The sequence below is a fragment of the Diceros bicornis genome, chromosome 11 (assembly GCF_020826845.1).
Source record: "Diceros bicornis minor isolate mBicDic1 chromosome 11, mDicBic1.mat.cur, whole genome shotgun sequence".
NCBI lineage: Eukaryota > Metazoa > Chordata > Mammalia > Perissodactyla > Rhinocerotidae > Diceros > Diceros bicornis.
Genome location: NC_080750.1, coordinates 55,036,599 through 55,061,623, shown reverse-complemented (window position 1 = coordinate 55,061,623; position 25,025 = coordinate 55,036,599). Strand labels below are relative to the sequence as shown.

The 25,025-nt window shown below is 34.9% G+C and overlaps 2 protein-coding genes across 2 annotated transcripts in view; one reads left to right on the top strand and one right to left on the bottom strand.

Annotated features, from left to right (window-relative positions):
* Positions 1-8,750, top strand: part of LOC131411195 (probable ATP-dependent RNA helicase DDX60) — an 81,480-nt gene extending 72,730 nt beyond the window's left edge. The window contains 3 exon segments of the mRNA XM_058549823.1: positions 2,436-2,589; positions 8,479-8,542; positions 8,642-8,750. Coding sequence (XP_058405806.1) covers positions 2,436-2,589; positions 8,479-8,542; positions 8,642-8,750 — 327 coding nt within the window.
* A 1,729-nt stretch (positions 8,751-10,479) lies between these two features.
* ANXA10 (annexin A10) overlaps positions 10,480-25,025 on the bottom strand; it is a 47,459-nt gene continuing 32,913 nt past the window's right edge. Inside the window, exons 5-10 of the mRNA XM_058549790.1 lie at positions 19,074-19,127; positions 18,873-18,966; positions 18,083-18,178; positions 15,347-15,405; positions 13,032-13,154; positions 10,480-11,007 (exon numbers count right to left, since the gene is read on the bottom strand). Of these exons, the coding sequence (XP_058405773.1) occupies positions 10,939-11,007; positions 13,032-13,154; positions 15,347-15,405; positions 18,083-18,178; positions 18,873-18,966; positions 19,074-19,127 (495 nt within the window). The 3' untranslated portion in view covers positions 10,480-10,938. The remainder of the gene's footprint in view (positions 11,008-13,031; positions 13,155-15,346; positions 15,406-18,082; positions 18,179-18,872; positions 18,967-19,073; positions 19,128-25,025) is intronic.

The window sequence follows — 25,025 nt, the reverse complement described above, 5'->3', positions numbered from 1 at the left end:
ATGAGAAGATAGAGGAATATATTTCAAGTGAAAGAAGAAGATAAAGCTCCAGAAAAAAGCCCCAATGAAATGGACATAAGCAACTTACCTGATAAAGCGTTCAAAGTAATGGTCATAAAGATGCTCCCAAAACTCGGGAGAAGAATGGAGGAACACAGTAAGAACTTTAACAAAGAGTTAGAAAATATAAGAAAGAATCAATCAGGGCTGAAGAATATAATAAGTGAAATGAAAAATACACTAGAGAGAAACGACGGCAGAATAGATGATACAGAAGAACAGATCAGTGATCTGGAAGATGAAATAGTGGAAATCACCCATCAGAATAGTAAAAAGAAAAAAATAATTTAAAAAAATGAGGATAGCTTGAGGGATGTCTGGGACAACATCAAGCCTACTACATTTGCATTAGAGGTGTCCCAGAAGGAGAAGAGAGAGAGAAAGGGGCAGAAAACTTGTTTGAAGATATAATGTGTGAAAACTTCCCTAACCTGGGGAAGGAAACAGACATCCAGGTCCAAGAAGCACAGAAAGTCTCAAATGAGATGAACTGATAGAGATACATACCAAGACATTATAATTAAAATGGCAAAAGTGAAAGATAAAGAGAATCTTAAAGGCAGCAAGAGAAAAGTCACATACAAGGGAACCACCATAAGACCATCAGCTGATTTTTCAGCAGAAACTTTGCAGGCCAGAAGGGAATGGCATGATTTATTTAAAGTGCTGAAAGGAGAAAGCTTACAAGCAAGAATACTCTACCTGATAAGGTTATCATTCATAACGGAAGGAAAGATAAAGAGTTTTCCAGACAAGCAAAAACTAAAGGAGTTCATCACCACTAAACAGGCCTTACAAGAAATGTTAAAGGGTCTTCTTTAAGTGGAAACCAAAAAGCTGTAACTAGAAATAAGAAAATGTATGAAAAAAAAAATCCTACTGGTAAAGGCAAATATTTAGTAAAGGCAATGGATCAGCCACTTAAAAAGCTAGTATACAGGTTAAAAGACAAAAGTAGTAAAATTAACTATGACTACAGTAAGTAGTTAAGGGATATACGAAATTGAAATGTGACATCAAAAACATAAAATGTTCGGGGGGGCTAGTAAAAATGTAGTGCTTTTAGAACGTGTTCAAACTTAAGTAATTATCACCTTAAAATAGACTGCTATTTTATATATATATACATATGTATATTTTTTATGTATATATATATGAACTTCATGGTAACCACAAACCAAAAACCTACAATAGATACACAAAAAATAAAGAGAAAGGAACCCAAACACAATGCTAAAGAAAACCATCAAATTATAAGGGATGAGACCAAGAGAAGAAGAAAGGAACAGAGAACTACAAAAACAATCAGAAAACAACAACAAAATGGCAATAAGTATATACCTATCAATAATTACTTTAATTTTAAATGGACTAAATGCTTCAATCAAAAGAAATAGGGTGGCACATGGATAAAAACACAAGATCCATCTATGTAGTGCCCGCAAGAGACTCATTGCAGATCTAAAGAAACATACAGACTCAAAGAGAAGAGCTGGAAAAAGATAATCCATGCAAATGGAAGCCGAAAGAAAGCTGGGGTAGTAATAAGCATATCAGACAAAATAGACGTTAAAACAAAGACTTATGCTAAGTGAAATAAGTCAGACAGTGAAAAGCCACCATATGATTTCACGTATATGTGGAATCTAAAAAACGAAACAATCAAACAAAAAAAAACAAAACAGAAACAGACTCATAGGTACGAGAAACAAACCAGTGGTTACCAGAGGTGGGAGAGGTTGGGAGTTGGGTGAAATAGGTGAAGGGTATTAAGAAGTATAAACTTCCAGTTATAAAACAAATGTCATGGGGATGTAATGTACAGCATAGGGAATTTAGTAAATAATGTAACAACTTTGTGTGGTGACAGAAGGTAACTAGACTTATTGTGGTGATCATTTTGTAATGTATGTAAATATCAAATCACTATGATGTACACCTGAAACTAACAGGATTAAGTACATCAATTATACTTCAAAAAAATAATAAAGTGAATTGAATTGCCAAGGGAAAAAAGAATTCCACATTCCACGTGATATAATTGCTTTATTAGGAAGGAGGGTAGAAGTGATCTGGTGACTTTGAAAAATTCTTAGTTGCAATAGGTAATGGTTACTTAAAATCTTTTTTTACATGTTCAAAATAAAAAAATAGTTTTAATATTTTGAGTATTGATGTTTTTACTGATTTTATTTTGTCATATATATTTAGCTTTGAGAACTTTAATACACTGAACATTTGACAATATTTCATTAAAATATATTGGGTTATTGTTTTAGTTATCTAGATGAACAACAATAAGCAAATTTTATAATAGATTAAGGCATATCTCAAAATAAAAATGCTAACAATTTAAAATCTCTCCATATCCTCAGGCTATGTTACGAACAATTGAGGTAAACGTGAAAAATACTCCTTTCCTTTGCTTGAATAAATGTGATAAGAATGGAAGGAAGTGTCCATTGAATGGTTATGTATTGAACTTCTACAAACACGGTTCCCTGCGGGCACTCACTTTGGATAATCGATATGATCTTTTCTATTTCAACATTTTTTATAGATATATGTGTTTTTGTGTAATTAATGTTTTTTGTGCTGTGGCATTATGACTTAGAAAAATTCTAAGATGCAATAATTTAAGAAGAGTCAATAAGATGTAATTTATTTGGAACTATTTTTTAAATTCTATTTATTATTATTATTACTGTTGAGGTGAGGCTCACATAACATAAAATTAACCATTTTAAAGTGAACAACTCGGCGACATTTAGTACATTTGTAATGTGCAACAACCACCTCTTTATCTTGTGCTAAACGTTTTTGTTAACCGAAAGGAAAGTCTGTACCCACTAAGCAGTAACTCCCATTTCTCCATTCCCCCATCCTCTGGCGGCTAGCAATCTGCTCTCTGTCTCTGAATTGGCTTGCTTAGTTTGGATATTTTATATGAATAGAATCATACAATTATGTGACCTTTGTTTATAACTTCTTTCACTATAAGATTTCAAGTTTCACCATGTTGCAGCACTATCAGTACTTCACTCTTTTTTATAGATGAATAATATTTCGTTGTTTGCATATATACAATTTGTTTATACAGTTGAACATTTGGGTTGTTTCAACTTTTGGTTACTGTGAATAGTGCTGCTATGAACATACATGTACATGTATTTGTTTGAGTACTTGTTTTCAATTCTTTTGGGTATACACTTAGGAGTAGAATTGCTGGGTCATATAGTAACTCTGCGTTTAACTTGTTGAGAAACTGCCGAAATATTTTCCACAGCAATTGAATCATTTTACATTACCATCATCAATGTGCAAGGTTTCTGATTTCTCTATAACCTCACCACATTTGTTATTTCTTTTTTACTATAGCCATTCTAGTGAGTGTGAAGTGATACATATCTCATTGTAGTGTTGATTTGTATTTCCCTAAACACTATTTCTTCGAAGAAATGTCTATTCAAGTCCTTTGCTCATTTTTTAATTGTGTTATTTTTCTTTTCATTCTTGAATTATAGTTATTTATATATTTTGGATACTAGACCCTTATCAGATACATGATTTGCAAATATTTTCTTATTGTATGTTAACTTTTCATTTTCTTGGTAATGTCCTTTGTTACACAGAAGTTTTTATTTTGATAAAGTCCAATCTGTCTACTTTTTTCTTTAATTACTTTTTTTTTTTGTATCATAGCTAAGAATCTATTCACAAATCTGAGGTCATGAAGATTTATCCCTATGTTTTCTTTTAAGATTATTATAGTTTTAACTCTTATATTTAGGTCATTCATCCGTTTTGAACAAATTTTGGCATGTGGTGTGATATAAGAGTCCAATTTCATTCATTTGCATGTGGATATACAGTTGTCCCAGCATGATCTTTTGAATTTTTTCCTCATTGAATGGTCTTGGCATCTTATCAAAAATCAATTAGCAATAGATGTATAGGTTTATTTCTGTACACTCAATTCTATTCCTTTGGTATGTATGTCTATCATTATGCCTGTACCATACCGTGTTGATTACTATAGCTTTTGAAACAGGAAAGTGTGAGTCTTTCAACTTCGTTCTTTGTATTCAATATTGTGTTGGCTATTCAAGGTCCTTTGCAATTCCATATGAATTTGAGGATTGTCTTTTCCACTTCTGTAAAAATGGCTGTGAGAATTTTAATAGGGATTGCAATAAATCTATAAATCACTTTGGGTAATATTGTCATCTTAGCAATATTAAGTCTTTCAATCCATAAATATGGAGATGTCTTTCCATTTTTTAGGTTGTCTTTAATTTCTTTCAGCAATGTTATAGTTTTCAGTGTACAAGTCTTTAAGCTTCTTGGTTAAATTTATTGCCAGGTATTTTATTCTTTGGATGCTATTGTAATTGGATTGTTTTCCTTAATATTCTTTTCAGAAAGTACCTTGCTTGTACATTGAAACATAACTGATTTTTGAGTGTTGATCTTGTACTCTACAAATTAGCAAACTTTGTTTATTAGCTTTAATAGTTATTTTGTGGGTTCTTCAGGATTTTCTATATATGAGATTGTGTCTTCTGTGAATAGAGAAAGTTTTATTTCTTCCTTTCCAATTTGGATGCTTTTTTTTTTCTTTTTCTTACCTAATTGCTCTGGCTAGTACTTCCAGTAAAATGTTGAATAGCAATGATGAAAGCAAACATCCTTTTTTCTTCCTGATATTTGGAAAATCTTTCAGTTTTTTATCATTACGATGTTAGCTATGAGCTTTTCATAAATCTTCTTTATCATGTTGAGGAGGTTCCCTTGTGTTCCTAATTTGCTAAGTGTTTTTATCATGAAAGGATTTTTTTTCAAATGTTTATTCTGCATTAACTGAAGTGACCATGTGGCTTTTTTCTTTCAGTCTAGTAATATGGTGTATTACATTGACTGATTTTCTTATGTTGAACCACCCATGCATTCCTGGGATAAATCTCACTGAGTCATAATGTATAATCTTTTAAATATGCTGTTGGACTCAGTTTACCAGTATTTCATTAAAGATTTTTGCTCCTATATTCATAAGAGATATTAGTCTATAGTTTTCTTTTCTTGTGATGTCTTAATCTGGTTTTGGTATCAGGGTAATACAGGCCTCATAGAATGAGTTAGGAAGTATTTCTACCTCTTCTATTTATTTGTTAATTTTTGCCGGGGAAGATTTACTCTGAGCTAACATCTGTTGCCAATCTTCCTTTTTTGTATGTGAGCTGCTGCCACAGCATGGACACTGACAGACAAGTGGCGTAGGTCTGCGCCCGGGTACTGAACCCAGGCCGCCAAAGCAGAGTGCCGAACTTAACCACTAGGCTGCTGGGGCTGACCCTATCTCTTCTATTTTTTATAAAAGTTTGAAAAAGATTGTTGTAATTCTTCCTTAAATGTTTGGTAGAATTCACCAGGGAAGCCAGCTGATCTGGACTTTAGTTTGTTGGGAGGTTTTTGATAACTGATTCAGTTTCTTTACTTGCTCTAGGTTTTATTAGATTTTCTATTTCTTCTGAGTCAGTTTTGATAACTTGTATGTTTCTAGAAATTTGTCCATTTAATCTAGATGATCTAATTCTTTTGGTGTAGACTTAGTTATTCATAGCACTCTTGTATATCCTTTTTATCTGCAGCATCAGTAGTAATGTCTCCACATTCATTTCTGATTTTGTGTATTTGTGGCTTCTTTCTTTTTTTTCTTTGTCAGTCTAGTGAAGGTTGTCAATTTTATTGATCTTTTCTGAGATCCAACTTTAGTTTCATTGATTCTATTGTTTTTCTATTCTTTATTTCATTTATCACCACACTAACCTTTTTTATTTCCTTCCTTCTGCTAGCTTAGGTTTTAGATCACTCTTCTTTTTCCAGTTCCTTAAGGTATAAAATTAATTTGTTGATTTGAGATCTGTCACCTTTTTTTTTTTCTTTTGAGGAAGACTGGCCCTGAGCTAACATCTGTTGCCAATCAGATGTAGATAGTTGTATATCATAGTTGTACATCCTTCTAGTTGCTCTATGTGGGATGCTGCCTCAGCATGGCTTGATGAGCAGTGCGTAGGTCTGTGCCCAGGATCCAAATTGGTGAACCCTGGGCCACTGAAGCAGAGCATGTGAACTTAACCACTATGCCACTGGGCCGTCACCCCCCTCATCTTTTTTAAGTAGGCCTTAACTGGTATAAATTTCCTCTGAGCACTGCTTTCTCTGTATCCCATAAGTTTTGGCATGTTGTGCTTTTACTACCATTTGTTTCTACATGTTTTCTAATTTTCCTGTGATTTCTTCTTTGACCTATTGTTTGGTGCTGTTCAATTTCCATGTGTCAATTTCCCAATTTTCATTCTGTTAATGATTTCTAGCTTCATTCCATTGTGGTCTGAAAAGACACTTTGTATGACTTAAGTATTTTTAAATATATTGAAACTTGTTTTGCAGCCTAACATATGCTCTTTTCTGGAGACTGTTTGATATGCACATGAGAAGAATGTGTATTCTGTTATTGTTAGATTTAGTCTTCTAAATATGTCCATTACATCTAGTAAGTTTATGGTGTTAAGTCATTTAACTCTTTGTTGATTTTCTGTCTAGATGATCTACGCTTTATTGAAAGTAGAGTATCTAAGTCTTCAACTATTGTTTTAGAACTGTCAGTTTCTCCATTCCATTCTGTCAATGTTTGCCTCATATGTTTAGGGGCTCGGTTGGGGTCTATATGTTTTTAATTGTTATATCTTCCAGATGAATTGACCCTTTATCAATATATGTCTTTTTGTCTCTTGTAACAATTTTTGACTTAAAATCTATCTTGTCTGATATTAGTATAAGCCAGCTCTCTTTTGTTTACTATTTGCATGGAATATCTTTTTCTATCCTTTCACTTTCAACATTTTTGTGTCTTTGGATCTAAAGTGAGTCTCTTACAGACAGTATGTAGTTGGATCACGTTTATTTTTTTATCCATTCTGCCAATCTTCATCTTCTGATTGGAAAATTTAATCCATTTACATTTGAAGTAGTTACTGTTAAGGAAAGACTTACTTTTGCCATTTTGGTATTTAATTTTTATGTCATACCTTTTTTGTTTCTCAGGGGTAGTTTTTGGTAATTTCATCTGTCAAATGGGTATACTTTCTTGTTTCTTTTCATGCCTCATAAAGTTTTTTGAGAAGTATATATTTTGAATATTATTATGTGGTAGTTCTGGACTTTTTTCCCTTCTCAGGGTTTGTTTTTGGTTGTAGCTGTCCACTCTACCTGTTGTTTTGTTTAGTGACTTTTACAAGGTCTGCATTCTTCATCATTGTGGTCTCCAAAGTCTTTGTTTGTTAAGCTTATATTCAGCTAGTGTTTTGATAGAGATGTCTTTGAACACCAGAAGCAAGCGAGAAAGGAGAGAGAGAGAGCTAAAAATAGGAGAAGAAGAAGATGAAGAAAAAGAAGAAGAAAGAAAATAATTTCTCCCATTCTTTTTAGATTGGCTCTGTGGTGGGATACTCTTTTCAACACTTAGGCCATTTACAACTCTGTCTTACCCTTCACTTCCTGCTTGCACTAAGTCTAGAGATGAGCCAGAGGTGAAAGCTTAGGCTCCTGTCAGGTCTTTTCTGAGCACATGTACTGCCTTAGGCGTGTGCATGGCTTTCTAAATTCCCCAGTATTCATGGATACTCTCTTCTAGATTTTCCTCATAGGTTTTCATTACTCAGTTGTATTGCCTCAACTGCAATCTTTTGCCCTAGGAAGCTGCAAGTGGTTCATTTACCCTTCCTGAGTGAGTTCTGAGTTGGACAAAATAAAGACAGGGGCCTTACCTTGGTCCTTTAGGCAGCTCCCAGACAGGTTGAAACAGAGAGATAAACACATTCTTTGTTAATAAGGTGAGCTCAGCTCCCTTTGGAACCAGGGACCAAGGTCTCACACTGGGGACACAGGCTGCTGTCTTCGAAACCACCACTAAGCTGGGAAGAAGGTGGGGAAAGAGCAAATAAAAATGTCACGAAGTTTTCCTACTTTTCCTAACCTTTTTCTTGATTCAGAGTTAAACCTTTGACTATTTTCCAGAGTTCTGAAAAAGTTGATTATGACATATTTTGCTTGATTTTTTGGATGTTTCTATGGAGGGATGGGCCCTTGGAGCTGCCAACTCTGCCATTTTAAGTGACATCACTCATATTTGGCACTGTTTTTAACATATGTGAATTATTTAACTTTGCTAATAATGTGCTCTGAAGTCTTTCCATATGTGGTTTTATTTTGTCTCTGGAAAGGCCAGCAATTCAGCGGTAATTTATTATTTCCTTTACTGTAGATTGGGAACACACCCAAAACAAATTTATTTCTTTAAATAAGTTTAAAGAATGTTTAAATAAATTTAAAGAATGTTACTTTTTCTTTTTTTCTATAGGCTAAATATGGGAGATGCTTTCAATTTGATCAGAGATTTTGCTCTTGCTATTCAGTCCATCAGGTACAGTAAGCATTTCTACATTTGAAAATCATGTAACTAGCGAAACACCGTTAAGCTCAAATAACAATGATAATAATTTAAAAACTTAATCTTTTACAGGATTTCACTAAGTGAGTTATGTGATGATGAAGATGACAATGTTGTGTTGGCATTTAAACAACTAAGTGAAGCGTTCAAGACAAAACTTTGGAAAAAAACAAGATATTGACAATGTTAAACTTTACTCAAGAACTGTACTCCCAGAAAACAGAGATGATCAAGAAATTTTCCCACTCTTTTGTCTTTCAGGAAATGGCTTACTGCATAGAACCATTCTTTCTCATATGACCTAGATAAGACTCCTACATGACCCCTTTGCTTACCTATGACAACCTCAACACACCCTCCAAATTCCCATTCTTTGTCTTGTAAATAATTAGCTGAACTAACCATCAACTAACTAGCTGTATTCCCTTGCTGACCAATCTGGACAAAATGCCTGCTAACTTGACTTGACTAAACTTGAGTCAGGCTTCTCCCCTCCCCAAAGGTCCCTGAACTTTAATCCACCCGTAGGCTCCTCCTGAAAACTGACTGGAGGCACTCCCAGATTAACTGTCTCAGATCAACTGTCTAATGTCAGATCAACTGTGACTGGCAATGTCAACCAAAGACACTCCTGTCCAATCACACCACACCTTCGTCTCATCACCCCACGCCAGATTCTTTCTAGCCTTGTTTACTCATCTCTGTAAATTAAAAGTCCTTTTCTGGCTGACCTTCGAGACCCTGCAAATCTCACAGTCAGAGTGCTCTCCTTTTGGCACGAGCCCCTCTCTCCCTAGTACAATGGACCTCTCCAGTTATTGCAATAGTCTTTTCAAATAAAGTCTCTTATTATCTAAGTCTGGATTTATTTTTGATTTGACGACACCATGCTATGCCAAGAAAACAAAATATATTACCTAGCTAAAGAATATTTTTCACAATTTACTGAACTACTTGTAGAAAGATGTCTTAGTGAGGAAAATTTTTATTTAAAAACTAAATTCTGAAGAAGAATTCTAACATTTTTCTTCTATTAAGAATTTTATCTGGAATAATAGCTATGCTAAATTTCTCAAACAATTACTACTTTTGGCTAAAATGTTAATGATGTTTTTTAAAGATGGAAATAAAACCCAATTTAAAATGATATAACATCATACACCATAGCAATAAGTTGAAATTTCAAAGTGATTTCAGACATCTAATTATTCTTAAACATTTCATGTCATGTTGCATCCAATCATTGTGTTCTAAATGTCCTGTGTCATTCCTTCTGTACCAGGTTCTGAGTACAGTTTTCATTTCTCCTGAGACTGATAGAAACAGATCCACAGAGACTGGCCTACAGGCTATTGAAAAATGTTCTGTGGAATAGAGCACTTCTATCAACTTCACCACTTCATCTAGACTTATTGCATATATGTTCTCATTTCCCTCACCTGACTTCATTAATCACTACTTCCTATGATCTCAGTTTTTATGTTTCCCCTTGCTTATGTTGTCGACTCATGCATACCTATTTCTGCTTTTATTCTTGGCTAGATTGTGGCATTAATCTAGATTCTCCTCCAAATCTGATCTCAGTGAGTATTTTTCTTTTGCTGCTCCTAACTTACTGGATCTTCAGATACCCAAAGGACCAGGCTCTACTGATAGCACAAAGCATATAATAATTTCCAAAAGACTTTGATGCCGATGTTAAGAACTGAAGACAAAAACAGTGAGCAATGACTTTTCTGATACTGCTTGGGCAAGTGGTGGGTTAGGCACTAACAGAAAAAAAATTAGCTAGCGATAAATTGCCTTTACGAGAGTGGTTGTAAAATACACACACACACACACCTATTTTTACATCTAAGTCTGTTACACACCCAAGCCTGACAGGCATATACGTGACTGCATTTTGCTGTTTTATATCTTTATTTTCTTTTAAAGGCAGCTTTAGATATTCACTTTAGCTTTATCGCATTTGTACAAGAGTCCTGGAAATTCCTCTGAGGGGGATAGCCACCCACTGTGTTTTCCTTGGTCTCCCAAAGCATGCTAAGGAAGCTGTGAGCAGACTCTCTTATTGTGGGGAGTTGTTGGTTTACATTTAAGTAAAATCTATTTCAATGCAATCATTTCTTTTTATTATTCCATCATACACAATTTTATGAATTGCTGATTTAGATAATAAGTGCAAATCCAGTCTCATACATTTTTATCAATAGATTTTTCTTTGGCTTAGAGTAATTTTAAAGATAGAAGAGAAAATATAATTCTGTAGTTTTGTTATAATGCTACTAACAATGCAAATTTATCACAAAATCTATATTTTGACATGTCTATAAAGAGGACTGCACAGTCCTCCAAATCCTTCTCTTGATTTAGTAGTCTTCAGCATCACCAGCACAGATGGCAAGCAGAGCTTTCTCATAATGCCCTGACGCAAAATTCTGCAAAGAAAAAATACAATGTATTTGAAATAAAATGTTATAATATTTCTAAAAAAGAATCATAATTCTTCTAAACTATAGTGTGAAAGACTCATGGGCCATTAGCTTTTCTAAAATTATTTACTTTTTTCATCTAAAGATTTAATATGTTATGAGAACTATTCCCAGTGGAAGTTACTGAAAAATAATACCATGATTATAGTCAATAGAATAAAGTTGACTGTACCCTAAAATGTATTTATAAGAACAATAACTTGCAGTAGAATTAAATCTGCTTCTCAACTTCAGAAAGAGGCGTCTTAATATTATTGTTATAAATCAGTGTAGAGCCTGGAGGGCAAATTGATTATATGTCTCAAAAGACAAAAATGTTTCTACTAATTAATGCAGTAATTCTACTTCAAGAAGTATATCCTAAGGAAATATTATCAATTATTGATGAGCATAAAGGTTTATGCTCAAATATACACCATAATATTATGCATAATAGTGAAAAAGTAAAAAAGCAATATATAAAAAGGTGGGGTAGTTTATGTACTTTGCAACTTATGCAATGTGATACCATGATTCAATAAAAATATTTCTTTAAGTAGTAAAACATGTTAATGTTTATATATTTTTTTAAAAAAACAGAAAGCACCTACAACAAAATTTTATTACAAAGTTATCTGTGGTGGAGAACTGGGGCAATTTTTTTTCTTCTTTTTATGGTTTTCTATAGTTTCTGAGTTTTGCAAAACAATGATAGTAATAAATAAATGGAATTATAAAACCTATCTCTGTTAAAAATCAACTATCATGTTAATGTTCTCTTACATAAAGTCATGTAATTGTAACTGACTGCTTTAAATGCATAGAGTAAAGTTGCATTAATTATATGTAAATATTAGCAGACTTTGAGGTGGCTGTGATTAATTGCAGTAAATGTATTAGAACTAGCTTATTCACTTGGAAAATGAGTTATGACATGCGTTTCTCAATGAGAAATGTTTATTTCTCAAAGTTTAGGGTTTTGAGGGTAGACATAAGCAAAGTTTTATCAAAGACAGAGGAACAAGATTTCTCTTAACTGCCGCATCTGTTCTTCCTCTTGGAAACCACTTCAGCTACCCAAGGCTCTACAGGTCTTCTGGGTTTTGTGGTTTCTTGGTCCTTGGGTTGTCAAGTTGTTTCTGGATAACACTTTCGATAAACTAAAAAGCTATTTTATGCAATTGAAAATTTCCATGGAAAATAATGTGAACAGGTAACAGCACTTAGCTATGTGCAAAATATAAGTGAAGACATATTCTCAGGGTCCTGTGCTTGTCTAATGCTCTGCTGGTGCCATCTTGAAATTCTTTATAATTTTTTGAACAAGGGGTCAAGCATTTTCATTTTCCATTGGGTGCCAAAAATTACATAGATGGTCCTATAAATTTTGATAATTCTTTGCTAGGTTTTATTAAAATCCAGGGTAAAGTTTAGACATAGAATGAAGAAATTGGCTCCTCTACTTTTGAGTCATTGCTTCTTTGCCTTCCAAGGCTAAAGGGATAGGGATGTGTAGAATTTCACACAGCTATCCATGTTAAATTCCTCCAAATTACCAGTTTATGGGATTTGACTGGCTGCCCTGCCTTCTATGACAATATGAGAGGAGAGCTGAACTTATCTAAGAAGCCTCTTCACAATTAGTGCAGTCTTGTGGCAAAATGAATTTTTCCTGATGCTGACCATACTTCAGAATTTAGCTCACAAATCACAATTACACAATTAGGGGATGAATATTGTACATGACCACTTCAATGATTTTTGCTTAAAATACATCCAAGTGGATTAAGTTCTATCGCTGAGGTGAAGGGATTCCTCGGTGTAGTGCCGGTTGACGCACTAAAGGCTGCCTGAGGCACTAAAGTAAATTATTCCTGTCAGAATCTTTAACTTTTTAGATTCTAACATGAAGCTATTTAAATTAAAGCTTTTATTTCAGTTTCAAAAAGAGTAAAATATGGGTCAAAATAAATCACGTGTAGGAGACTTACTTTGATATCATGAAACAGGGATTTTCCATATCTCTCTTTGTATCGTTTCCTTATGTTCATCAGGTCTATTTCACTTCTGGCAATTAGAATCCTGATTACAGTTTTATTATGGAAACCAAAGTCCTAAAAGACACAGAAAAAGGGGAAAAAAAGGAGAAAACCATACCTTAAAGTCAATCTGTCTAAAATAGACTCATCCCCTTTCCTGTAGCAATTTGCTCTTCCTCCTCTGTTCCTCAAATTCTGTGTCACCATCTGGGGAGTGCCCAAGTCAGATTCTGAAAGTCACCTCTGTGACTTCCCCCCGTCTCTTACTGTGTACATACGATGAAGTATTCTATCTAGTTTGCTTCTTAAATGCCCTATAATCTCCATTTCCAGTGTCATGGCCTTAATACTGGCCGTTATGATTTCATCCTGATTCTGCAACAGTTGCTCCCTTTACAGCCTTCTCAACCTTCACACGGTGTCCTTCACACTGCATTATCAAATGCAAATCTGATCACGTGCTCTTTCTAGGTAACAATTCTCCCTGGGTGGGTGGGTGAGTGGGTGGAGAGATTCTGAACTCTGTCAGATGAACATTGATATGTCTGAGTACGACAGCAATAACATTTTTATTTTATGGTCTGTTTATTATTGAAAAGTGTAAAAATAAGAATTACAGTTACTTGAAATATTTGCTGACTTAAACTCAAATACTGAAAAATACAAAAATCAATTTCTGTGTACTGGTTCCGGAAAGAATACTGCTTTACAAATCATTTTCAAATGGAGTAATGGTGACATCCAGTGGCCAGTAAGCATAAACTAATCTTTGATGTCTGAATGTTTGGGGTGTAGACCTACTAACAAACTTTTCATAATTTGAGGTGATTGAAATGAATGATCTATCCAAGTTTCCATATGTAAGTTGTATATCATTCAGTTGAGTCCACTGGACAAAAACACAGAGATTTTCTTTGGTTTAGGGGTGGTGAAAACAGCTTTTGACCAACATTTTAATTTGAGGTCCTCACATATCAAAAATTTGATTACTTGAATACACAATCCTTCTCTTTACTTCTTAACCATTTGTGAGTACACATACCTTCCTTTTTGCATTATAATTCACACAGCAGGGATATAGTTTTTGCTTATGATTAGAATAAGTATGCCCAATTTGGGCATAGTTGGAATCAAAGTAATTGTGATTATTTCTTCATAGTCATTCACAAGTCAAGTTTTATTCTGTTGTTGGGAAAAGAAACTGTTGAAATCATCCGTTAGCATTGCCCAGTACACTATTTTAAATAAATTTTTAATCAAATCAACTTTTTCTGCTTGGAAATAGAACAAAAAAGAAGCAGAGGACTGTGAGCATTCATCTCCCTCCTGTGTTCTGAGGCTACATAGGTTCTTGTACATAAATAAAAAATACTCTTTACGTAAGATATAGAATAGAAATATTCTTGATGACTAGCACATTATCCCAGCATGCTGGCTACTTTTAAGAAGTTGGTCTGTAAAAATTACTTTGAGGATAAAACACTCTAACTATCAAAATTACTGTACTACTGAATTGTTTTTAATAATTTCCATTGAGTTTTCAATGTTAAGACATATGTATAATGATTTGTATCGGACATTTTCTTTTTGTAAATATGTTTCATGGACATTATGGATAAGGTATGAATTGTCTCATGCATTTAAGTGTTTGTTTCTTTAAAAATGAGTGCACCAAAGGATATGTGATTGATTATCACATTAAACTATGAAAAACATTCTCATTTAATTACAAAAATAGCTTTAGAGTTTATTATTGTCTAGCTATCTCTTTTTAAAGTATTTTTTAAAAATAACACTATGTTTAAAAATAGCCACTGACATTCTTCTGTGTTTTTAAATTTCAGAAATGTAGCAATTTCTTGCTGAGTGTTTGTAATGTTTTGACATTTCCTGCTTGATGTCATATGTTTTGTACTTGCATAAGCATGAGGTGGGGGCCTTTGGCGAGATACAGAAGAATTTGGATTTGCCAGTTTCTTCGGATGCTAAGAGACTCTAAAGAACACGGGGGATACAGACCCCAAGGAATCATACTTCTTAGGTACCTCAATTTGATACAGAAATCAGAGCATTATTTTTATTTGATGGGTCTCATTTTTGGTCTACAACATATTTTTTCACTTGAGCATATTTTCTTTGTAATGAATATATTTGAATACAAGTTCAAAAATAGGAATCAATATTTAAATAATGGAAGTAAAACTAGTGCTTTGAAAAAGGAGAGATTATTTCTGGAGAAATTTTAATAATATGTGGGTTATACTTACATGGATTGCACTATATAGTCTATAAGCAAAATAGGCTGGTTTGTCTCGAACACAGAGAACTAGGAAAAATCAGATAGAAAAGAAGCTTTGACAGTGACAATACATATTTTCCCCAGAATTTGAGAAAGAGTAAGAACACTTTTTCTTTTCTGTTACAATCCTGCAAGAGTGATTCTTTGCGAGTTTTATGTAGGATCCCTCATTGTACATTGCATTAAAATTTCAACACTTAGAACAGTAGTAAAACCATAACCTATAGAACAAATATAAAGCAGCAATGTTATAATGATCATTTCAGATTTTCATTTGGTCTATCTCTATTTCTTGGAACTCTCTTAGTGCCTTCACATAGCTTAGTGAAAAAAAATTGTCCTCTTTATCTGAAAATAGTATAAATAGAGCTTCAAAGAGATGCAGGTTATCACCACTACTATCGATTTTTATTACTGTGGGATTCAGTGTAACATAGTCCCATGAAAATGGTTCAACTTCCCAAATGTTATTTTTAGTCCTTTGTTAACTTGTGAGTACATATGAGATCTCTTAAGGAGAAACTGTATGGACTAAAACTGGTCTGGACCAGTGTTGGAAGTCAGCTAATCAAGACCACTATGGCATTAGAATAGCCTAGAGCCTAGTCAACAGATGTCCTTGATGAAAATCAGTTGATGATTGTTGATATTCAATAGTGTTTATTTGAATAAGTAAACAAATTAATAAATTTATCAATAATATATGTGAGGCTATAGCTTCTAGGCAAAATAAAATCATCATAACAGTATTTTCTCTATAGTTCAAATGATTATTTTAGATTGTGAGACCATGACTTCCTCTTTTACTTTTCTCTATAATACTGTGAACCCCATGAGCACTCTTGAGTCACTGCTAGAATGTAAGCACCTTAGGGACAGGGACTTTTGTCGTTTCTTTTGTGGCTGTTGTTTCACTTGATGAATAAATGAAAAGCAATAGGATACACTGGAGGTATGAGGAAGCCATTTAGTTTAAAACTAATTTGGCCTGACCTTGTTCTTTCAGACAGGCCTGATGTGGCCTGTTGACCATGCATTGTACATCTGCTTTAAATATTTATAATGTCCCAAAGCTAAGAATGATAGGGATGTTGCCTCCCACATATCAACATTTCTTTAAGGATAAGCATTTCTTCCCAGAAACTAAGGATTAATTGCTGACCTGCTTTAACTCATCTCCTGACCACTGACCTGCTGACTACCGACTTGCTGTGCTCACCTTGTGACCACTGACCTGCCGTGCAGGCAAAGCATCTTATGATAGTAGGAAAAGAGATATTCCTGTCATATATGGTGGATGCTCTTTGTTCCAAGACGGTATATAACCACTCTGTACAGCCTACTTCTTTGGAGAGCTTCCTTCCTTGGTGGAAAAGTTCTCCCGGGCTATAGTCCTCAAATTGGCTTATAATAAACTCACCCCAGTTTTGATTTACAGATTGATTATGGATTATTTGCATCAACACACTGTTTCATCTGCAGTGCCAAAATCAATGACCAGAATAGTAGATACTCAATAAATATTTATTAAATGAGAGAATGAATGAATTAGTTAAAATGTTTTCCAGTATTTCTGATGTCCACTATTTCCTCTTTCATACCCACTGCTTTGTTTGTGGCATGGGTTCTAGTCATAACTTTGTTGCTAATTAGTTGATAGAATTTGGAGCAGTCATTGAACCTCCTTAGGCCTTGTTTGTAAAATGAAGGATTTTGATGTGATATATGATTATTAAAGTATGTTGTGAATTTGCTGAAATACATGCACCTTATTCTCAGAAAAATACACAGACAAATATTCAAATCTTGTATACCATTTTAAAGATTTCATAGAACCCACCAAACTCTTTTTATGGAACCCTAGCTTACAACTCCTTTACGAGATAAACTATTGAAATTCTGTTATCTTTCAGCTCCCATGCCCATGTATGGCTGTGCTATTCTAGGAATGGAAAAAATCACAATATTTATTTACTCAACAAATATCTAAGTGATTACTTGATGTGTTTTTCCTATGGGGATATTTCACAGTGACCCCTCATTTGTAGTCCCTGAAATGCGTGCTGTCAAGTCAAAGCACAGCACAAGGTAAAGCATGGCTAGTATAGTAGTAGTTTTTAGAGATAGTTACCATTGTTTCCCCCTCTATGGAGAGATACCTTTCCTTACTTAGGAAGGAGCAGGAGGAATGCCTCTCTCACAATAGCCTGCAGAAATCACTACCAAGTAACAACTTGGTAAATCTTTCTTACGGTAGGACTTATCCCTAAAGGCAAATTTATTACAAATGGTGACAAAAAACTCTTTTCCTCTTAGAGAAAAGGAAGCCACGTTGCTAGCATTTGTCTGCTCTTTAACAAGGGAATGGAAGTCAGTATACATAAAATGAATTTTAAAGGTGTGAGACTCCAATTACCTGAGAGAGTGAGAATCTGAGAATTCAGGGTTTCATACTATGGAAGTTGAATAAGCTATTACAGAAGGGTCTCAGGTCATAAAAGTTACCAGGTTGTTCCAGTTTAGTGCATTATATCAGTAGCTGATATACTTTTCCTCTGTAGAGTTAACACCCCTCTAAATAATTAAATTCAGGGGAAAGTGACTCAGTCAAAATATTACTCATGCATCTTTAATTCACTCAGAGCCAATTAGCATTTATTGTGGAATAAAATGTCTGCTGTACACCAAATAAGTTATTACTTACCAATTGCAACCAGCAGCTCTTGAAAGTATCCATCATAACATTCATTAATGGCATCTACTATGTCTTGCCCAGAAATATTTTGAAATTCCTGGAAAACTTCAACAAATTGATATAATTCAAAGGAGATTTTGTAAATATTATCAATTTAAAATACAAATATTGATTAGATTGCTGTACACTGTGAAGGTAAATAAAGTATCAGGATGGGGGTTGGGTTGGAGTATGCCATCTTTTCAAAATTTTTATAGACTTTTGTGTTCTTGTATATGTAGAGAAAAACAAAAAAGGAGTTTTTTTTTTTAAATAAGGGAAACAAAGGTACAGCAGTTTGGGGAAAGTCAAACTAAGTGCAAACTCATATGAGTGAACCTCTAAGGCCAATAAAGCTGCTTCACATAAATCATGACGTCAATAATAATGACCTTGACTCATACACTGGTTAAACGATGTTCATTATATTCTTTTAAAGACATCACATAATATGCCTAATAGGAAATAGCTAATATGTTTAAGTTCTCCATCAAAAACAGTGACAGTTTTAAAAGGTTCACTATATAAATGTTATATAATTCAGTTACTAGAAAAAATAAAATTATAAGCAAACTTTATTCCTTAGTAATGTCATTAGATGAGGCATGTCTGTATAAACATAATTCAAAGTACCTTTGAGATAACTGGATTTCCTCTATTTATATGTAACATTTTCCTCTTTTTTTTTTTTTCAGTTACCAACTTGGTTTTTGTTACATAATCAGTTAAGCAGCTGAAAAGGAACCTGATTAATAATTACCCAGCCACAGCTGCTGATAGCTCTTGTTGCACAGAATCATTTGCAGCATGGTCTTGTGTTCCCCTGTCTTCCGCTGACAGGCTTCCCACAGGACCTGAAACATCATACAGCCAGGAAGGTGCACCATAACCACCCCAGACCAGTCTAACAAAGGTTCTCTACAGTACATCATACAGTCTACAGAGAGCCGGTCCTAGTTACCATCGCATCCTGAGCAGCCATAGCAGGGTCTGTATATCCTTCTTCTCTGATTCCCTGTAAAATAAGCACAGGTTTCCCTTTGTAAATGTTCTTAATTACCAACCCATATAGGATTATTGGGACAAAAATCTTTGAACCACCAAGCACATTGGTAATTCCTGAGAAAGTTCTATCATTATTTGGAGTTAGTCCACATTTCTTGAATACTTCATGAAATATAGGTCTTTTTAAAAAAGTGGGTTCTTTTTGTTTTATTTTTTCATTGCAGCCATGGTAATCTTCAAAGATGTTGAAATGTTTTTCACTTCTCCAACTCTCTGTGTGGTACCTTCTCCCCATCAAACTGAGCGCCCATGGACTGGCAGTGGGTGGCAGAGGTGGGATTTAACATTGTTAGACAGAAAAATGCAGAGAGAAAGAATGAGGTAATATTCAATTTCTGACTTGTAATATAGGATATATGCAACAATAAAAGAATTATGGAATCCAGATTTTGTGGAGTGAGAATATTTTGTAAATTTATTTTGATACTTGCTCAAGACAAGGTTGACATAAGGGAAGCCATAATGTGGAAAAGAAATCCTATTGTAACTTTGACCTCTGACTAACTAACCCAGCTGGATCTGCACCCTCCAGCAGATCTAACTGCTCTGTAGATTTTACGACCCCTGCTTGTGTATGTACCTCCCAGCTGCGATAAGATGATAACTTTGTTCTTTTGAGTTCCTTAGGAATGTGATGACCCCCAAACAGAGAATCTACACTGATAGCCATCATCAGTGAAAACTGAAAGATCTGGTGTGGCGACTCCCAGCCTGTAACACCCGAGGGTCAACATTCCTAACTTCCTCCCCTATAACTCTCTGGCCTACATAACTTCTGTAAGATTTTGTGCCCCCTTAAGATGTTTTTTTAAGACATTAGTTGGCCATCTTCCCCCTTGCTAGCAAGCTGTAATAAACTGCCCTTTCTTTTCAACTATCATGCCTCTTGACGGTTGGCTTTTGTCTCACGGCGAGCAGATCGTGCCCTTTGTGCAGTAACAGTTTCACCCCCACCCCTTTATCATATAAAGAACAGACAAGGCCAAGTTGACCTAAGAGATGCCCATTTCAAACAAGAGGAAAGGAGGGCTAGCCAATGCAGGACCCTGTGGTTCTTGAGGATTATGAGCACAAGCAAGGAGGAAGAGGTAGGAGAGACATGTGATCAGACAGTTTATTTAACCTTCTCTTTTGGTCAAGATCTGGAGGGCAGGCTTTTTTTTTGTTTTTTTTCTTTAAACTATGCTGAAAGAACACTGAGAGTACAGTGGCTTCTGCTCCTATCATCTTTTCCAACCCTGGAAGTGGCCACATTGCAGTAAACTCAGTAATATAGCAACATTAGGCAAAGGGAGGTCCTGAATACAACTCTCTTGAATTAATCTCAATTCCTAAGTAGCATGGATGGGCCCCAAATTGCTTATCTGTTCCTAATGGGAGAACTTGCGTGCTAGCTGAGAACCTGTCAGCGGAGCTCAACAGATGGAATTGCTTATGACCATGGCAGGGACAGATTGTTCCAGTAACCAAAGGCTACAAGGTAGACCACATTGGCCAGAACTGTGTGGGAGGCAAAGCTAGACCTTAGAGGGACTATTCAGCTTCAGTAACAGCAAAGGTGAGGCTAAACCATCACAAAAAGTTACTTGGCTCTGACCAAGTTGAGACAGAAAAAGGATCATAAATTAACCAGCTGCATGGTTTGGCAGATAACACTGAGAAACGCTCATTTCCTGGACATCTATGCTTTATATGCTACATGTCCAGAGTTTCCCAGAACTGCCATTCCATAGCCGAGAGGAACAAGGATGCAGAAAATATCTTGATGATCTGAGGACACTATCACTATCTTGTTGTCAAGACATCTCATAAACCAACCACACACACACACACACACACACACACACAAACACACACACACATCTCTCTCTTCACCAAGTGCCCTCTTGGAGAGAAGAAGAGAGGAGAGCCATAAATCTGACAGTTGAGTAACTCAAAAAATGTATAAATGAGATTGACCATGTACTTACATTGACTGTTCAAAATATGGTATGCATTAAATTTGCCATATTAGATTAAATATTAGAGTTTTTTGCTTGCTAACCAAAAGCTAGAGGCATATGAGAAACATCAATTTATTCATAAATAAATAAACTACATTTTCTTGTGAGCAAATTTGTAGCCCTGAAAAATTTAATATGTTTAATTGTAACTCAGAAGGTGTGTACCATCTAGACATGTACAGCTAAGGGAAAACTTATATGAGCCTATCAGACACATTTCTTCTGCCTCATTTCATTTGCGTAAAGTATCAGGTGACTAAGAATGCACACATGTAATTCTTATTTTTAAAATCTGTTTATTTATGTATCTAAGTATGCTTTATACATATATGAGCAAGGAATAGAAGACAACATTTAAAGAGTGGACATAATTTTATTGAGTGGTAGGAATATTGGTGTTATTTTATTGTTAAATTATGGAAGTGTTGAGGGGCTGTATAGTTTTGTTACTTATGTTGAAGATAAAAAATAAATGGGCTTACAAACATTAAGTGAATTGCCCAAGGTCTGATTGTTAGAAAAGGATGATTATTCAATTTCAGTGCCATTTCTTGTCCTGAGATTTGGTTGCTATACTCTTAGCCTCAAGAACTCATTACTTTCAGACAATCTCCTCTGGTCACTCTCCTATGGTTTTAATTTACACCAAGCAACAAATGACTGAAAGCATTTAATATGCTATATCTTTTTTGGATATTTGCCATTTATTTAATAACATAAACTTATCGTGGTAATTCTTAATCTTCATCTTATTTGACCTATCAGTAGGATCTGAGGCAATAATTACTTTCTCCTCCTTGCTCTACACTCATCACTGGGCTTCCAGGATCCTGCACTCTCTTTTCTTTCTTTGGTTTACATCAGTGGTTACTCTTCAATCTTTTGTATTGGTTCCCTTTTTACTTTTCAATCTCTTAACATTGGAAAGTCATACTAGTCAGTCTTTGGTCCTGTTCTTGTCTATTCACAGTCTTTCTCTTGTTAATCTTAACAATGCATGTGGCTTTAAATTCCATCTGTATTGTAATGATACCCAATTTTACATCTCTAGCTCAGATCTATCATCTGAACTTCAGATGCATATATTCCAATTGCCAAGTGAACATCTCCACTTGGATTTCTAATATACATATGAGACTCAACATGTTCAAAATCTATCTCCTGGTCTCCCTCCAACTCAAAAACCTCTACACTCAGAGCCTTTCACATCTCAGTTTATGACAACTCTGCCATTCATGTTGCTCAGACTAAAAATCTGAGAGTAACATTTTATTCCTTCTTTTTCTCTTCTGTCTCACACCCAGTTCCTCAGGAAGTAATATAGACACTACCTTCAAAATGCATCGAGAATCTGGGCACTTTTCTTCACTGCCAGTGCTCTCCTATGATTCCAAGCTAACACTATACCTTGGCTTTATTGCTGATATAGCATCCTTACAGGCTTCTGTTTCTACTCCGTCTTCCTACAGTTTTTTTCTCAACACAGCATCTAGTGTGAATATTTTAAAGCATAAGATCACATCATTCCTTTACTCAAAACCCACTAATGACTCACTCTCCCCATGTCACTCAGAGTAAAAGCCAAAGTCCTTACAATGGCTGCAGATTCGACATAATTTCACCACCTGTTACCTCTCTGACCTCATCTACCACTACTACAGCACATTTCCTTTGCTTGCTTAGATGGCATCATGTGTCCTCCTTGGTATTCTTCATACCCATCAGCCATTCTCTTGCTGTAGACTTTTCTCTAGCTCTTCCCTTTGCCTGGAATGCCCTGTTATAGCTATTCACTTACTGACTCAGATCTTTGCTCATATCTCATCTTCTCAATGAGATTTACCCTGACCAACCTATGTAATATTGCAACCTACTCACTTTGCCCAGTCCGACAACTCCTATCCTCGTTGTCCTGCTCTGCCATATCTTTCATCACCTTCTAACATTCTATATAATGTATCTATTTATTAGATTTATCTTTAATTTTCCGTAACCCCTCACTAGAATGTAAGCTTCTTAAAGACGGGGATCTTTATCTCTTTTGTTCACCAATAATTCCCTTTTGCCTAGAATCCTGCTTGGCACATTGTAAGCATTCAATAAATACTCATTGAATCAATACTAAATGAATGAAGGACAGCTAAAGAAATAACTTTTAGATTGCAGAATTCAAAGATCAGTTTGTAGATATGGGAAGATTTTCTGGGTCATTGAAATTTTCTTAGTGATTTCCAATTAAACTATACAGCTAAGTAAACACCTACTCTTGTGAAGTTGGTGAGAAATATTTAAGGATTTTCTGCTGTTCTGCGTATCTGAATTTTTTTTGAAAGATAAGATTTTTAGACATTTAACTTGAAACAGTGCCCATCCATTTACTTCTTTGTGCAGTTAATTGCCAAGAACACTTTAAGCAGACTGGTAGATTAAAAAAGTGGGAATAAGTAAGTTTATGATTTAGCATTTTCCATGAAGGCAGAGTCAAGCTGATTTTGTCATATAAAAAGCCAAAGATAGCAGCTCGGTATGTGCAATTGATATCACATAACGGCCAGAGAAATGGCATAAACGAGTACAGAATTTGGGTTGGGAGAAAAATAAAAATGTGAAAAGAAGAAATTAAGGGAATTAAAATATAGCTGAAAATATTTGGAGTAGGTAAGTTGATTACAGATGATTGTTGAAAGCTGATGGCAATAATACCCCCAGAGGCCTCACTACACCAGTCTGAGAAACTGTCATGAGGAGAATCCTGACAGCCAAGATGAAGAGTAAGCATCTAACTGGGTAGTTTCCATTGTTCCTCTCTGTGGAAACATTTATCATCTCCAGTGTGATTTGCACATATTGATTAATTAATCTCTAAGTGACTAATTTTTCATTATTTGACAGATAATTAGATTTCCTGTAAACCTAGTTTAATAAAAGCACACAGGAAGTGTTGTGAGCCAGTTTAATGATTGGCATTAGTTTTCAAGAAGAGTGTGTTCTGGCTGAGTTGTTTCCTTATTAGAAATAGCCCTGTCGCGATATACTTTATAGGTTACGTAAAAGATCTTCTCTCCCAGAAAATATGACAACAATTTTCAACACTTTCCATTTCATGAATACCTTAAGGCTCCTATGCTCCAATTCCCTCAATCTCTATTAATCCATGAAAAGGGGTGTATCTGAATATTCATGATGTTAGAAAGATGAAAGCCATGGACAGTCTTTCCTTTGATTCCAAAAGTGAAGACGCAGAGGAAAGTAGAGGATATGATTATAATAATTGAAAAAGTTTAGAATATTTTCATTGGGAGGGAATCAAAAGAAGAATGGGTTCATATCCCCTAATTTACAGAGTAAATCTCTCTAATCTGAATCTCAAGAAGATTAAATGATAAATCCAAGGGCATACAACTGACTTAGAGCCAAAAGGAAAAATATATAGATATATATCTTGTTGTTTTACGCAAAATATCTGTATCTATATCTATCTATCTATCTGTCTGTCTGTCTGTCTGTCTGTCTGTCTATCTATAGAGAGATTGGGGCAGAGAGAATAGTGATCCCAACTAGAGAGTAGAAGAGATTTGGTTACACTGCAGCACCCTCAGTTATCTGGTTGGAACGCATCAGCTCTAAATTTCACAACCCTTAAGGAGAAATTCCATTTCCTGCTTGTGAAATATCTAGACAGATTCTCTCTGAAGTGGCGTACACCACAGATAGTGGTCAGGAGAAGTTATGGACTGTTTCAATTTCCTAATTCATTTTACATCTCTTTCCAATCTTCTAAATTTATGGATCCATATCCTAAATGAGGAGTTCCAAACTGAAGAGCCATTAATGTAGAAGTCAGG